The sequence below is a fragment of the Corvus kubaryi genome, unplaced genomic scaffold (assembly GCF_017639235.1).
Source record: "Corvus kubaryi isolate FWS band 111438036 unplaced genomic scaffold, C.kubaryi_AGA036_p1.0 37308, whole genome shotgun sequence".
Classification (NCBI taxonomy): domain Eukaryota; kingdom Metazoa; phylum Chordata; class Aves; order Passeriformes; family Corvidae; genus Corvus; species Corvus kubaryi.
Window position 1 is genome coordinate 5,924,361 of NW_024581096.1, and position 15,619 is coordinate 5,939,979.

General features: G+C 40.8%; 1 protein-coding gene across 5 annotated transcripts in view; it reads right to left on the reverse strand.

Annotated features, from left to right (window-relative positions):
- Nucleotides 1-8,969: 8,969 nt before the first annotated feature.
- Nucleotides 8,970-15,619, reverse strand: part of IL31RA (interleukin 31 receptor A) — a 41,953-nt gene continuing 35,303 nt past the window's right edge. For all 5 annotated transcript variants that reach the window (XM_042028333.1, XM_042028331.1, XM_042028332.1 and 2 more), the window contains 3 exons: nucleotides 14,522-14,615; nucleotides 12,874-12,952; nucleotides 8,970-12,042 (listed from right to left, as the gene is read on the reverse strand). In XM_042028333.1, the coding sequence (XP_041884267.1) occupies nucleotides 11,443-12,042; nucleotides 12,874-12,952; nucleotides 14,522-14,615 (773 nt within the window). In that variant the 3' untranslated portion in view covers nucleotides 8,970-11,442. The remainder of the gene's footprint in view (nucleotides 12,043-12,873; nucleotides 12,953-14,521; nucleotides 14,616-15,619) is intronic.

A 15,619-nucleotide genomic window follows, 5' to 3' on the forward strand; every position in this document is an offset into this window, starting at 1 on the left:
TAGTAAAACAAACAAACAAAAGCTAAAATTCATGTGTATTTGATTTGCTTTCACTGTTGCTTCGTTTGTAGGACTTGTGCAATCTGAGCCATTCTTGAAAATAAAAGCAGTGCTGACTTAATGCACAAGGATGCGTTTCTAAGGCCACAAGATTTGATAAAACAAACCTAAAAATAATAATGAAGGGCCAGATTTCAACAATTGTCTGCTTCCCTGCCTCTTAACTGTAGTGCAGAGAGAGGGTGGGCAGCAAGCACCTCCCAGAATGCAGCCTTAGCCAGTACTTGTATTTATTTGCAAAAACAACCTGAAGGGGATATATGCAATAATGTCATTGCTACTCTGCAGAAGCACACTTCTGTAACAATAGATGAGAAACACTTATGGCACAACCGTTGACTGATGGCTGGAAAGCTCCTCATCCACATCCTCCTGCTCAGACTAAAGTGTCAGCTGTTCTCCAGGCATCACGGGCGTGGCCGATGTGCATTCTCTGCAGAGTGGGAACTGATACCACCCATCATTTTTCATCATCAAAGCACATTTGGTAATGGATCCAGTCAACTTGTCGTGTTTTTTTTAACACACCAGTTTTGTTTACAGTGTCACTTATAGCCTGACACTTTGATACAGCCAGGGATTGTCTAGTAACCAACTGCTTTTATTTGGGGATAAGAAGTTACTGGTCACCCAGTTTGCTGTGCCAATATATGCATCCAGGTAAGCGGAGGTGTGCGACACAGGAACTGATGTACCAACAAGGAAAGTGCCTTGATGCTGGATTGGATGGCTAGTGAATGTAAACATTAAGTTAAATTTTGCTGTGTACTTAAGTAAGTATGGCTGATTAAGCTAGTGGTAATTTGAATGCCAGCTTTAAAGGGCTTGCATACTCCAGCCAGAGGTTAAACTTGTAAATTGCTGCATAAGCTGTCTCTGTATGGAAATGTGTTTTAATATCTGTTCACTGTCTTTATTCTTTTGCAAGCTGCATGTGTACTGTCATATAAAATCTGCTTTCTACAATTTATTTTATGGTCAGTTTTGAATGTCTTCCTCTTTGTTACCTGACTGAGCCTGAATGTTGCATTTCTGTAGTACATAATACGCAGAAAGAAAACAAAACAAAAGTCCATACTTACCTGGTGTGCTGGAGTCAGTGTTTTGTAAGGCTGACCAAGTAGTAACCACAGAAGAGTCTGGGCCACTGCCTCATATGCAAGAAACAGATACATGGCTGTGACACCTGGATAAAAGCTACCTCACCTAGCAGGTATATCCATGTTCAGCAGCAGGTGAATGGTCTTTTAGTCCTCCCGTTGTAATTGTTCTGGAAACAGAAAAAATGTTTCTGTTCCCACACCGTCTCATTTCCAAGAAAGGCATCACTGACCTGGCTATGTCTGGCACTACTCTCAGTCCCACCTGGTTTAGTTCATTTGTTTCTCATGGGTGGAGGACCTTCACAGGCTTTTATCTCAGTACTAAAAATTACTAACTTATATCACAGTACTAAAAAAGCAGAGTTGTTTCTTGAAAGGCTGTTCACCTTTACAAAAGGCTTTAAGGTGGGCAGCTGGGGAAGGACTGGTTCCCCTTCCTGCCTGAAGTCCTTATTTGAATAGACAGACCCCTGTAAAACTGAGGGCGCAGTGGGGGGGGAAGGGGGCGTTCCATTATACATCACCAGAAATTATTACTGCCACGGAAGAGCCATCCAAGGCATGTCATGCATGAGTTAATGCTTGGCGGTGTTAGATGCAAAGACTCCTTTTCCAAAATGTTGGTTTACTACACAGTAGTTCACTAACCCCTGTTTCACATAAGGCCCTGCACCTTTCTGCAGAGGCGTAGCATTTTCGTGTGTCCGGCTCCCCTGCGCTCACAGCTGATGAGCATTAGTGCAGTGGAGCTCCACCAGTGCAGGGCAAAGCGTGTGCAGAAGAGGGGACAGCAGTTTGTCTTTTACAGGCTGCTCCCAGCTGCCAGGGCAGCCAGGGAACACATGCTTGTGCAGTGCACACTCAGAAGGCCAGCAGCAGCGAGGTTCCTAGACACAGCTCCCCAGCCCTGTGGCAGGGGCCAACAGAGTGCTGCAGAGGAGCAGGGGGTGTGCCTAACCACGTTCTACCTTTGGAGTAGCCTAGGTCTGTCCAGCCAGGATTGGCACTGAGCAGCAATACAGCTCAACAGCCTTGGAGAGGTGCATGGGAGCCCTGCCAGCCCTGCCCAGCTCCGGGCGATGTGGTTGCAGTGCGGCTGGGGGATCTCTGCTTCCTTCTGACCCCGATAACCACAGTAACATTGAACCTCTCTGCAAAACCATCTTAGATGTATTTTCCAGTCATTTGTGCTATTCATGGCAGAGTAATACAGTGCCTTTCTGGTTTCCCAGCAGACTCCATCTGTACGAAACAACTAGCAGAGCCAAAATACTCCTCCCACTCCCTACAAAATAGCTAGGAAACTCCTGCATCCGCCAAGGAGGCTGAGTGCTAGTGATCCAACCGGGAGATGCAGGATGACTTCCCAGTGAGTAATCTGACTCCAGGCTCGCCTGTAAGTGGAAACGTTCTGTGCACTGGTGTACTAGGCATCACCCTGGCTTTCCTTTTGTGATAACTGCAGAGTCACCCAGCCAGCCTGGACACTGAGCTGGGTCAGGATGAATGATGCCTTAGGTTTTAACTTCTATATTTTTCAAATCCTGTGCTGTCTAGTGTGTAACTCTGAAGTTTCTAGTGGCCTGTTAGCTGCTGTTCTCTCATGCTGATTAGACATAGCAAACTTCTCTAAGTTTGCTCTCCAAGGACACCGAGATTGTTCTAGGCCCAAAATGTGTAAACTAAAATCTTAAAGGGGGGGGGGGAGGGTAAACTTGGGGAAATTACATCATTAGCTAAAGTTATAATTGGAGAATTAACCCTGATATGCAAATGAACCAAGCTTATAAAAGGGTAAAGAACTCATGACCCAGAGGTCCATCTTGGGTGTAGCCTTTTGACTGCCCAGGGTGTACCTTTGAAGGCCCTTCAAATAAATACCTACTATTATTATCTTATTCTTGTCTAGTCTCTGTTTTTAGGTGGCCACTTTAGGCATCACCAGGAACAGGTTTCAGTGAGAGTTCTGCAGGAACCACCTACCCAGCTCCAGCGTCTCTCAGCTGGTCCTCTGCTGCAGCTGGCATAGGCTGTTACCTGAGTGCATCATGTCACACAGCAGGTTCTGGGCACCAGAATTCCAAATAAAGGTCCTCAGAGAATGCCGTGGAGGGCTGTGACTGCCTGGGGCACTCATTATTCCTAGGATGCAGCCGAGCAGCAGACAAACTGGCAGCGTTAACTGGGACCAGCGAGGGAGCACCGTGGTGTTGGGGCAGAGGGGCAGCCTGGCCAGCACCTGGGGACCCAGCACACTGCAGATCCGCTGCTCTCAGCAGCACAGCCCCGCTCCTGGCGTCTCACGGCGCTTCTGGCAGCACCCCACGGCCCTCCCGTTCAGCCCGCCAGGACCGTGCCAGGAGATGGCAGCACGTGTTGCTTGTAAGAGCCGGCAGGCTGACTTCTCCAGCACTAGCTCCTGAAATGGTTTTAGTATTTATTTTCTGGCAGTTTAGCAAGTCCCCTTGATGTCTCTTCTTCCTCTTCCTTTGTGAGCAAAAGCCCTGACCCTTGTTAAGTTTTTCCATCACCCGCAATCCTGAGTGCATTAATAAATCCAGGTCATGGGCAGGGTCATTGCCTACCTGTTGCCATGCAGGTCACACCCTTGACACACCTCCCCCCAGATGGGGCGGCACAATAGTCGGTCCATATGAAACAGGCCCCAATTACCGGTTCCTTGTCCTCGCGGGCTGAAGGTCATGCTGGGGTTTGCTGACAGGAAGCCTGTTCTCATGCACTACTGCAGCCTGAATCACTGCCCTGCTCTGCCCAGATGAGTAATCACCACTGACCCACGTGCTTTGGGAGAAAACACGAGGCTCCTGAAGACCTTTTCTGGACTAAACCTGTGGCAGCACAACTCTTCTGCTTGAACAGATACAGCTTTTCCCCATTTGGAGGAGATGCGTCATTGGCAAATGTGGCTGCACGTGCACGAAAGACCCACGGGGACCACCCCACCACACACTGCCTCTCCCCACCACCACTCAGGACTGGGTTGTGGACGAGGCAAGGATGCTATTTTGGTATTAAGACAACTTTCCTAAATGGAGTCACTGTAATAAACTTTAAAACATATTCTGATCATCCTTTATCAGGTATTACATGAAACTTACAATTTTCAGCCAGACACCTGAAGAGCATCCCTCCTTCCCTCCCCACCTTCTTTTTTCAGACACAAGAGCTTGCCAATAGCCCCAGGGCAATAGCAGATGTCTCCAGAGCCTGCTCAGGGCACAGGTCTTCTAGCACATCCCTGTTATGCTCCATTTGCTGCACATGTTTTTACTCCTCTGCTGGATATCTTCCTTAAGTGAAACTATTAACATACTTGAAAGTGTCAGAAAGCCTCTCCACTTTACTAATTTATATAAATTAATTCCATTTAGATAGATAATGCATAGATACACATCTATAAATGGAAGCAAATTGAATTATTTTGTGAGCTTGAAGAATAAGGGATCTTGTATCAGCCTTTAAAATTAGCTTGAACGTAATGCAAGAAAAAGGTCAGACTCTGTGAGAGTGCAGCATGTGGAGTAACTTAAATAAAAATGTCAGCATAAAAACACCAAAAATAAACACTGACAGAGTACAAATTCCTTTCACTGCCTTTAAAGGTAAAGGCAGTAAAACTCAGGCTCAGCCACAAAAACTAGAGTAAACAGAGATAAATTGCACAACATGGGATTCTAGAGAGAAACTCTAGTTAGCCCTATCATTAAAGAAAAAATTAGTCCTTACAAAATTAAATTTCAGTCATGGTAGCACAACAACCACAAGCTGGAGACAATACATCCAAGAATTTATCTGAAGACATGGCTACAAAAAAAACCCAGTCCCCACAAAGCAAGCAGGGGCACATGAGGGATTTACCCCACACATGCATGCTCCTATCCATATTAGACACAGCACCGCCAGTTCACTCCCCGAGGAATGAGGTACCTTGCTCCTACCTTAGATCAGGCACCTGGTCCATATCTACAGAGTAGCAGACCTGCTAATGAATCCAAGGCTTAGGTAATTTCACAGCAATCTGTTTGGTAGTTTTGCATTGAGACAGTGGGGCTGGGCAAGTGGGAATGTACACAGGAAGGGTAAGAAGGCATGGGAGCAAAGGATGGGGTCATCCCTATTTGAGATCAAGCATCTCCTCTCCCTCTCACCACAGTGTATCAGGAGGTGTAGTGCACAGCTTATTTCCAGGATCGTCCTTTACTTTATAAAGACTGTACTCATAAACAGAGAACCAGCCCTGCATGCTGGAAGAAAGGTGAAAAATAGCAAAATCTAAACTCCTGTGCTTTCCTTTTCACACAAAATAATTCAACACTCCCCTGCTTCCTTTCTTGCAGATCAGACGTTGGGAAACCTTATCTGGTCCAAAAACTGTAGAAACCTTTCATCAGAAGTGTAAAAGCAATTAAGCTCTCCAGAAAATAAAAGCAAAAGAGAGATGCAGTCCCTAAAGACAAGCAATATCCAAGCCTCTTTGGGAGCCAAGCTATAAAACAAAAGAATTGCTGGAGATGAAACTAAATGCATGGAGCATGTTTGAAGGAGGTGTAAGGTCATGGGAGAGAGAAGCAGGCAGCAAAGGCAGCAAGCCGTGAACACAGCTGGGTATGGATATTTCTGGGCAGTATGCTAGTGACAAAAAAGCTTTACATTCAAAGCAAAGACACCATCCCCCACTGTTCAAATCTTTTTGTGTTCAGAGGATTTAGAAACACATTTTATAAATAAAAGTATCTGTAGCTCATAAACTATTGATGCTGGCATAAATTCCTACCACAAAAGGGGAACAAAACATAACCAAAATGGAAAAAGAAACAAAAACTAAAACCCCTCCCAGCTCAAACCCTCTCAGCTAACTGTTCAAGACAGTACAGAAATACGACATAGAGTCCATGCCCAGACTTAGCAGACACTAGCTATGAGAAGATTCACTGCAGAATTGTGCTGGGCTCATTTGGTATAATTAAAGAAATTTCTTGCATTAGGACATAATTCGCCATAGTAACATTTTAGAAAGTCTTTTACGCTCTTTTGCTTCAGAATAAAGTGTTTGGTTTAGATCAGTGATGTTCTAAGTGGACATCCCAGAGCATTAACTGTGATTATAATCTTATGCTCGTTGTCTCTGACATCCCTAGGTACTATTGCATAATGTGATTATGAAAATGTTACTTCTTTGTTAAACTTCTTAGACATACAGTTACTCATGGAGTGGTGAAAATTCTACAGAAGTTAGTCTTGGCTAGGCTACTACTGCTCTCTGAGCATAGCAATGACAAACCCAGGAAATATAAATAAGGCTGCTTTTCCAAGAAATAAGTACTCAGAAAATTCAGTTCTGGCCGGTCATACAGGAACAATACACTACTTGGCTCAGCAGGCTTGCTGCTCATCAGTGTGGAGCTGAGCAGTGCCTGGAAATCAAGGCAACCTAAGAGGCTGAGAAAGATACATTCAGACGTTCAAACAGACGTTCAAAAAAGCAAACGTTCAAACTCAAGAGTCTTCACCTACTCCATAGGACCATCTTACTGTTGATCTTAAAAACTGCCTGTATCATGGGAGCAATGGGTGATACTCCCACCCTGTAGTTCTGGACTTGAGCCTCCATGTGTCTAAAGCTTCCTGAGCATCCAGACTGTCCGAGTGCTGGTCTGCACTGAACTGTGGGTGGAGGGAGTCAGTCACCTCCTCATGCAGGAAACTCAAAAGCAAGGAGCCTCAATCTAAAAGCACAGCAACAGATACAGCACAAACATGGGCTAGTGTTGGAGTGAAAGGTTCTCTGGACTCAGGCCCACAGGGAAGCCAAAGCACAGGGGCTGAATTAAAACCTTTGGACAAGCTGAGATACATGAAGCCACACCAAAGTGAGATAGAAATACAGATTTTTTAACTTTTAGTAGAAATATATGCTAAGTGCCTTAAACATTAAAAAGCTGCAGCAGAGATCTTAAACACAGTTCTTACTGCAGCAGTGTTACCTTTTCACAGAATTCTTTACTTCAGACAAAATACAGATAGAACTATACTGTTCACATTTTTTAGATAGAGTTCACATAAACAATAAGAACTGATAGAAACTGTACACCCAAATCTGTTTGATACCTGTGTAACACTTGTGTAAAACTTACGATTGTTAGAATTAGACCAGGATAGGTTAAGAACAGAAAAACTAGAATCGTGTGTTAACCTTATTGGTCAATTAACAAATATAATCCACACTTCCGTAAGAAAAAAAAATACAGAGGAAACTAGAATTAGAAGAAGCAGCTGTCCTCTGCCTGCTGTTGCTGCTTGGTTTTATCATGTAACCAACCCACCCCCCCCTTGAACTCTGCCTTCAAAAAAGCTGTGAGACTATGAAATAAAGAACTTAGCGGAACAGCAGCTTCCTCTGCTCTTCTACCCTGTTCTGAGAAGGAAGGGTACCCCGTCAAAAGCTCAACAGGCTACGGTTTCTGCTCAAGGGCCACAACCTTGTGGGCTGTTACGCCAGACTCCATGAACAATGCAAAACAGAGGACCCCAGCAGTGAAGCAGCCTGTAATGCCATCTGTTCTGGTGAATGACAGCATGCAGCAATATAAATCACATAAACAACTTCCTTCTCTGCAGAAGGGCACATTCAAAACAAACTAGATTAATTATGACATGAGGTAGAACTTCATAGATTCCAACTGTTAACCCAGAACTGCCAAGTTCACCATTTACCTATGTCTCAAAGAGCCACAACCACACATCTTTTAAATAGTCCCAGATGGGTGACTTTCACACTTCCCTGGGCAGCCTGGGCCAGTGCTTGATGAGCCTTTTGGTGGAGAAATTTTTCCTAATATCCAATCTAAACCCTCCCCCTCAAAACTTGAGGCCATTTCCTCTTGTCCTACCACTTGTTATGTGGGAGAAGAGGCCAAACCCCACCTGGCTACAGCCTCCTTTCAGGCAGTTGTAGGGAGTGATAAGGTCATCCCTGAGCCTCCTTTTCTCCAGGCCAAACACCCCCAGCTCCCTCAGCTGCTCCGCACAGCACTTGTGCTCCAGACCCTTCCCCAGCTCCGCCGCCCTTCTCTGGACTCCCTCCAGTACCTCAATGTCTTTCTTGCAGTGAGGGGCCCAGAACTGGACACAGCACTCGAGGTGTGGCCTCACCAGTGCCCAGTACAGGGGGACAATCCCTGCCCTGGTCCTGCTGATCCAGGCCAGGATGCCCTTGGCCTTCTTGGCCACCTGGGCACACCCTGGCTCATGTTCAGCTGCTGTCACCAGCACCCCAGGTCCTTCTCCATTGGGCAGCTTTCCAGCCGCTCTGTCCCAAGGCTGTAGTGCTGCCTGGGGTAGTGTGCCCAGAGAAGCTGACTTTAGTCACAGGGCAGATTGTGGTGGTGCATCCCACGCTCCCCCACCAGCCACACTATTATCTGGGAAATGCTCATTAAACCTCAGCCTTGACAAACAGCATCTGGGCTGAGCTTCTCTTCATGTACTCAGAATCACTGTCTGCTCCCAGGAATTAGTGCTGTCCAATAAGTACCTGGTTTTTAACAAACTGACTTGGAAACTTATTTTTCTTGCCTGAATAACAACCCAAGTAAAATAATATTTTTGACATTCAAGGAAAGTTACCGACTCAAACTGCGGCCACAGAAAATTATTATGACTAAAGCCCATTCTCTTATGACCCTATAAACAGCAGTCCAAAGTGAGACCTATTCTATGTGAATATGAAAAGATAAAATATCTAAATGGTATATTTAGTATAAATCAATAAAAAAAATTTTTACATGTTTTCTCAGTTTTAATTTTTTAATGGTTCACAGCGTTCGTTTGAAAGACAAACTGTAGAAGGTAAGGAAGAGTACAACTCCCAATGCAAAAAAAACCAAGTGCAAGAAGCTTTCATTCCAAAGCATGTGCAAAAGGCAGCCTTACTTTCTGGAATGTATTGAGCCCACTTCTTGCATTTTGCTTTTTCAGAGAAAATAATGAGCAAGGGAAACAGAAAAATGAGGAGAGAAAAGCAGAGTATCAATAGGGAAGGAAATAAAATGGGATAAAAAAGAAGGATATGCTTACCCTACAGAAGCTAAGAGTTGTTACAAGGATAACCTACCAAAGGATACCACCAAGCAAGAACCTCCCCGTTCTAATGGTTTCTAAATGTTGCATTATTTTCACTTTTTACCTGTATCAAACATGCAACTCAGAATATGCAGCTTTCATATGGCTGCTAAAAAATTCCTAGAAAGGCCCACAATATCTCTACATCTGTTTATTTTTATATATTGTGCTATTAAAACAAATACTGAGATATAAGGGGAAAAAATGCTGTGATGGAATCAGTGAGTTCTGAGCCTGGGGAAACAACAATGTAGCTGTACGTGAGAAGTCTAGAACCAACTGAAGCAGCGGAAAAAAGCAGTGACCTAACCAAAGCTTTGTCCCAGTTTCAGAGTATGACTTACCTAGGTGAGCAAGGGCTTATAAGAGCATACGTACATGCACTTTGGCTTAGAGCACTGTGGTTGCAAAAGTGATCCAACAAACACAAGAGGTGGAAATCATTGTTGCTGGATAAGGAACATTTGCAGAAATTGTTTTCCCATTCTTTCTTGCCAACTAGAGGAACATTGTTCTAAGTTAAAGCAGCTTCCAAACTATAGAAAAAGATCCTAAATGCAAAACTTTACACTGTTTTCCCCAACACAATGCAAGTAATAGCCAGTGCATCCAAGGAAAGGCTCAGCCTCCTCATTCATGCCAGATAATATATTTTCCATTCATCCACTTTCTTCCTGCACAGAAAAGAAAGGCTTTCTATTCCTATTCACATTTGTCTCTCATTTTCTATCCCCATAACTCCTGTATCTTTTTTTACCCTGGAAGAAATCTGCAGTTGTGCAAACTACAGTCTTGTGCAAACAAGACTGATGACATCAAGCCTCTAAGTACTGTAAAAATAGTTCAAAGTCTTAAAATTACCATATCCCCAATACGTGTCATACTGAACACCCCCTTCTAACACAGTTTACTTAGACTCTCCATCTTTTTAAACCTGTTATTTAACAGAATAAGTATTTCAGTAAGTTTTACAATGGTCTCTTTCTTGTTAAAAAATTAGTATAATCGAATGCTTTACTGCTTAATTGCTGATTTGTAAAATGGAAACTGCAATTAGATTTATGACTTAACAAAATCATAAAACAAATGACAAAAGGTATATCCTTCATGTATAAATACTTAATCCTAAATCAACTACCAGAGAATAACTGGGAAGATTTTATAGACTTAGTGTTTTTTCATTACCTCCCTGAAAAATAACTTCCTAACTCAGTGCTTATTCCAGCACAAGATGACATAGTTAGTTGCTTTTTTTTTTCAGCTCAAAATATCAAAATCTCAACTGGGAAACACAGTTTTAAACTGAAGCAAATTAGAAGCACAGGGACAAGAAGATAAGAAGTTATCCTTCAGTAAGCAGTTTTAAAAGGCAGGAAACAAACAGGAGAAACAAAAGCAGGCAGCACAAAATGCTGATGACAATTAAAAACATGAGAAAGGAAAGGAAGCAACATAGCCAGCATAACACATTTTCCAAAATGCAGATAACATAACAAATATACTGTCATTAAAGACAGGAAACTATAACCCTAACTATTAATTCAAGAGTCAGGATACAAAAAGACAACTACTGAAATCTACAAAATACTTGTAAAACAAGAGGAACATGATATATAAAACCAGACAAAAAAACAATCAAGGGAAATAATAACAGGAAAGTAGTTCTGTTTCGTGTAACTGAAGGAGGGATTCGGCAGTTTCCAACTCTGTTCAAGTCCGCCCATGTTTCCCCAGCAGAGCGGAGCCTTGGGAACTGGTTGTGTGGGGAGAAATAGACGAGCTACTTGCACTGCTGGATGCTTCTGCAGCAAATACCAGTTTGTTTTAGCAGGCTGATACAGGAGAACTAAGAAGAAATAACAAAAGCCATTTCTTTTGCCTCACTATGAACATGTCTGGTAAAAATAAAACCAAAACAAAATAAAAATAACAAACCAACAAAAAACCCAAACATCCACACTGAAAGTGAACTCTGACATGTACACACACAGTGAAAAAAATTACTTCACAGCTATTTGAAGGAAGAGGGTGTTCCCATCCAAATTAACTGATATCAGCCACGTTAGAACATATGAATGCCAATGAGCAGCAGTGCCAAGGGATCTCTCACAGGATTTTACAATGGAGTTTTCTCACGCTACTGAGCTTTGGCCACCCTGAATATGTCCAATGTTACGTAGGATTGTCCTGGAACACTTGGTTGAAAAGGAGGTAAGACACTTGACTGACTTTTGCATTCATCCATACTGCTTTCTGGGAAGCTCTCAGAAACAAGAAATTCCCTTGTTTTAACAGAATTTTTAAGGTATGGATTGAACAGTGCTTCTTCATTGAAATCTTCCAGCTTTAAAACTTCTTCGCTATCATTTTCTTCATTTTTAATTGGATTCTGTTGGGATCCACACAAATCATTTGCCAGCATCTCTACGGGTTGGACTTCCTTCACTGGTACTGAAGCTGAATGCATTTGGCTTCTGGTAAATTGATCAGTAATTATGTAAGTCATAGATGGTGAAAAACATTTAGCAAGTTCATTTTCTTCATTATTCGGTATCTTTTCATCTCTGTTAGTTATGCCTTTTGTATTAGTATCGGTACATTCAGAAACATGGTTTTCATAGTTTATTAGTAGTGATCCTTCCTGACTTTCTTCAGGAAAACAGTATTCCAAAACATTTATGTCTTCGAAGTCCACAGTTTTAGTCTCAGATGACACTCTCTTCAAAAATGAATTATTCTGTCAATGCAAAGAGATACACTGGAGAGTTATAAAGGTATAGATAAAGTATCAGTTTATTTTTGGATAAGTAAATTACTGCTATTTGAGCTCTGACTCAATTTCAGACATGCACTAGAAAAGAGTTCACATGCATTTCAGACAGGATGCAGTTACATGTGAATGAGTACTAAAAAGGGCAATGTTATTCTGTCCATTTGCTAAACACTTTCATATTAGGTTTTCTGTGCTTAATGAAATAGCAAGTTTCAATGAAGGTTCAGAATCAGGTTTGGATTGTGTCCATCTAGTCTAATCAGACATTTTTGAGAAAAAAGTTTAAATCCCATTATCCACAGATTACACTTTCTACATAAACCTGATCAACTCATCTCCATTCAAATAAACATCAAAACTTTAATACGGATTAAATATTCAACAAATAAAAGACAGAAGTGTTAATACAATCATATACCAAATCTTACTATATATGTTGCAATAAATTTTTTGTGGAGAAGGGAGGAGGTATACAGATGTGGAAATCTGATGTAATAGACTCAATAGCCTGTGCAAATTTAATTTAATTTACTTTACTAAATGAACCATGTCCACCAGCCACTTTTTCACTTCAAAACATTATTTCTCAATATCTTATAAGAACTAGATGAATATACTTTATGAAGATGCATCTTCTCTATTGTTTTGGAATACTACAAACAGCATTTTGTAGCACTTAAAAAGAAGAATAAAATTCAGTATGGGGAGGGTTTAATTCATAAAATGACTCCCAGAAAAAGATTTCTTTTCTCTCCATTTTACCCCTTCTTTAATGCATAAAATTGCAACTATTACCATAGACGAAGCAAGAGGCCATTCCACTGCAAGGCTCTCTTCAGGATTTGGTATATCAGGCCAGCAAACCTTTTTAAGCCTATAATTGAGAATGGAATTTTAGCCACATTATGAAAGAAATAGATTATTAAAAATAAAACTAACAAATCACCAGAAATTCCAGATACTGCTAAACTATCAAACTTTCACAAAGGAAGTCTTTTCTATATCAACACAATGCTTTTCAATAAAATTGTTTCCCCATACATGGATTTTTATTACAAAAGATCTCAACAAGATCTCTTGGGTTACAGAGACATTGCAGAAAAACTACTAATTCACAAAAGCAATTTTTTATATATTTATATTTTTATATATTTTATATATATTTTAATATATTATATATTATGTATTATTATATAATATTATCCAATTAAAGAGTATATTAAATAAGAGCATGCCAAAATAAGACTGTATACAAACTGTTGTGATCGTGTTTCAGGGTGTTTCTTCAGTGAAAAGCCACCTCAGGTGACCTTTGCTCAAGGAAAGTGTCCCTAGCACTACACCACATTAGACCTACGCTGAGTTCCTAAATTAACAGCAGTTAATGATGCTCACTCATTGAATCACTTACTGACACTGGGTAGAGATGTAAGGGAATGAAAACCAGCCCTTAGCTTGACTTTTCACATGGCAATTTGATCTACACAGGAACAAACATTCTACTGCATCTCAAAGTATTATTCAGAATAAAAAAATAGTTTTTACTATTGTAAAAGTTCAGAAAGCTCAACACAGATGAAGATGTAAAAGGGATGGAAATTATTGCTTCAGCTGTACTTATTAGCTGATGCTTCACTTGACAACAATATTGGTTCCAATAGCTTAGAATGCCCCAAAATCGTTCAACTTTTTAACCTTCTCATCAGCCAAAAAACCCAGTCACTTTTCTTGTGAAAAAAAAGCATATTTTATAACCTTAAAAAAACTCATTGTCATCTTTGGGATATGCTCAGAGAAAGCAATTTAAAATCTGTCAGGTGACAACTGTGACAGCAGATGAAAGGATTATGAATCAGGAATGGATATGGATCCATACTCAAGGATGAAGCATCCAAATGTTTTCACACAATGTCATTTGTAAGTTTTTTCATTACTCCTTTGCAGCTCACAGGCCGCATCACAAACCAACAAGAGTCATATTATTCTGGGTAAGATAAGCAATAGGAACTATGTGAAATATGTCCAAGTACCATCCTAGGATATTTAAAGTGTCTAGAAAGTTTTATTTCTTAGCATTCTTAATTTTCAGAAACTGGCTTGAAGTTTGCTCCCCTCACTTAAATGACCATGGAACTGCAAATGGCACATATACAGCATTTTACATAAAACTATGTAGGTGATATGTAAATCTGTTTCTCTTACTTATTTTGTTTTCATTTATTAAACTTCCTAAAATTAGTATTTATTTTTGGGCTATAGCACATAAACTGCCGTTAAAGTATAACCTGTACACTTTATTTGTTGCTCCAATTGCTTGTTTTCTATTTTGACATTGGTTTTGACATTGACAATAAAAGCATTTATAAAATAATTAAAAATTCCCATTTTACAAGTTAATTTTAAGTGGTTGCATTGAGTTTTAGACAGTAGAAAATGTACTCACGCATGTTTTTTCAAAATGCACGTTATCCAAAGGCCTATCAGACAAAACATGCTTATCCCAACTGGTATAGCAATAAAAAAGACATCTTCTTTATCTTTAGACAAAAACAAACAAAAACCAAAACACCAATTAGTCCACAGGTGTTTGTCATTTCTTCAGGTATTCCCTTAAGACAGTTAATTTTTAACATCCAAGTCACTCAATTAGCACAATTCTAAAGAGTTCTGTCAAAACTAGCCAAAATTACTCAGAATACTGTAGGATATCCATTGTATGATGAGTCAAAAGATGAGTATTTTGAATTCAACAAGCCACTGTTACTGAGCCAGAAAATCAGTTCACAATGAGACTTTGCAGGATGTTTCAGAGACACATTTATCGCATTTAAAAATTTCCTTTATTTAATAGAATGACACAGTAATTTAGCTTGGAGGGGATATCTGTAAATCACTTCATGCAACATTTCAATTAGATCAGGCTGCTTAGGGCCATAACATGCCAACCTTTGAAAGGAGTCTAGGATGAAAACTCTACCACGTCTTGGTCACCTGTTATTTTACACTCACCTAAATCTGCTGGTCAGTGCCACTTCCACCAGTTACAAAAAGATAAATTGCAAATTAAGTTCAGGAGATAGATTTTAAATCCCAAAAAATACAGTTACTCTGACTGAAACATTGTACAAATTTCTGAGCTAGCTTCCATGTACCAGAGTACCAGAGGTATTTAGGAATGTACTGAGAACATTCTTCCAGAAGTTGAAATGAGGAAATGTCTGACCTTCTGATCTGCTGCCATTATATCAACTTCCTTGTGAAATCTGGCTAAAACAAATAGTAAGAGACAGGAAAAGGTATTTTCCTACATACTCACTGGCCACAACCTCTGCACTCATTTATTAGGTGCAACACAACGTGTGGTTACTGTAAATCTCTCAGATGGAAAAGTCTACTTTTTAATGAACCATCCCATCGCACAGCTGATAGTATACACACCACTGCTTCCACAAGCAACCATAGTACTCCACAGCTTTACTGACAAGAAAATAAAGATTTTTGGGGTTGACTTCCAATTATGAGCTCTTTTTTTAGCCTGTGA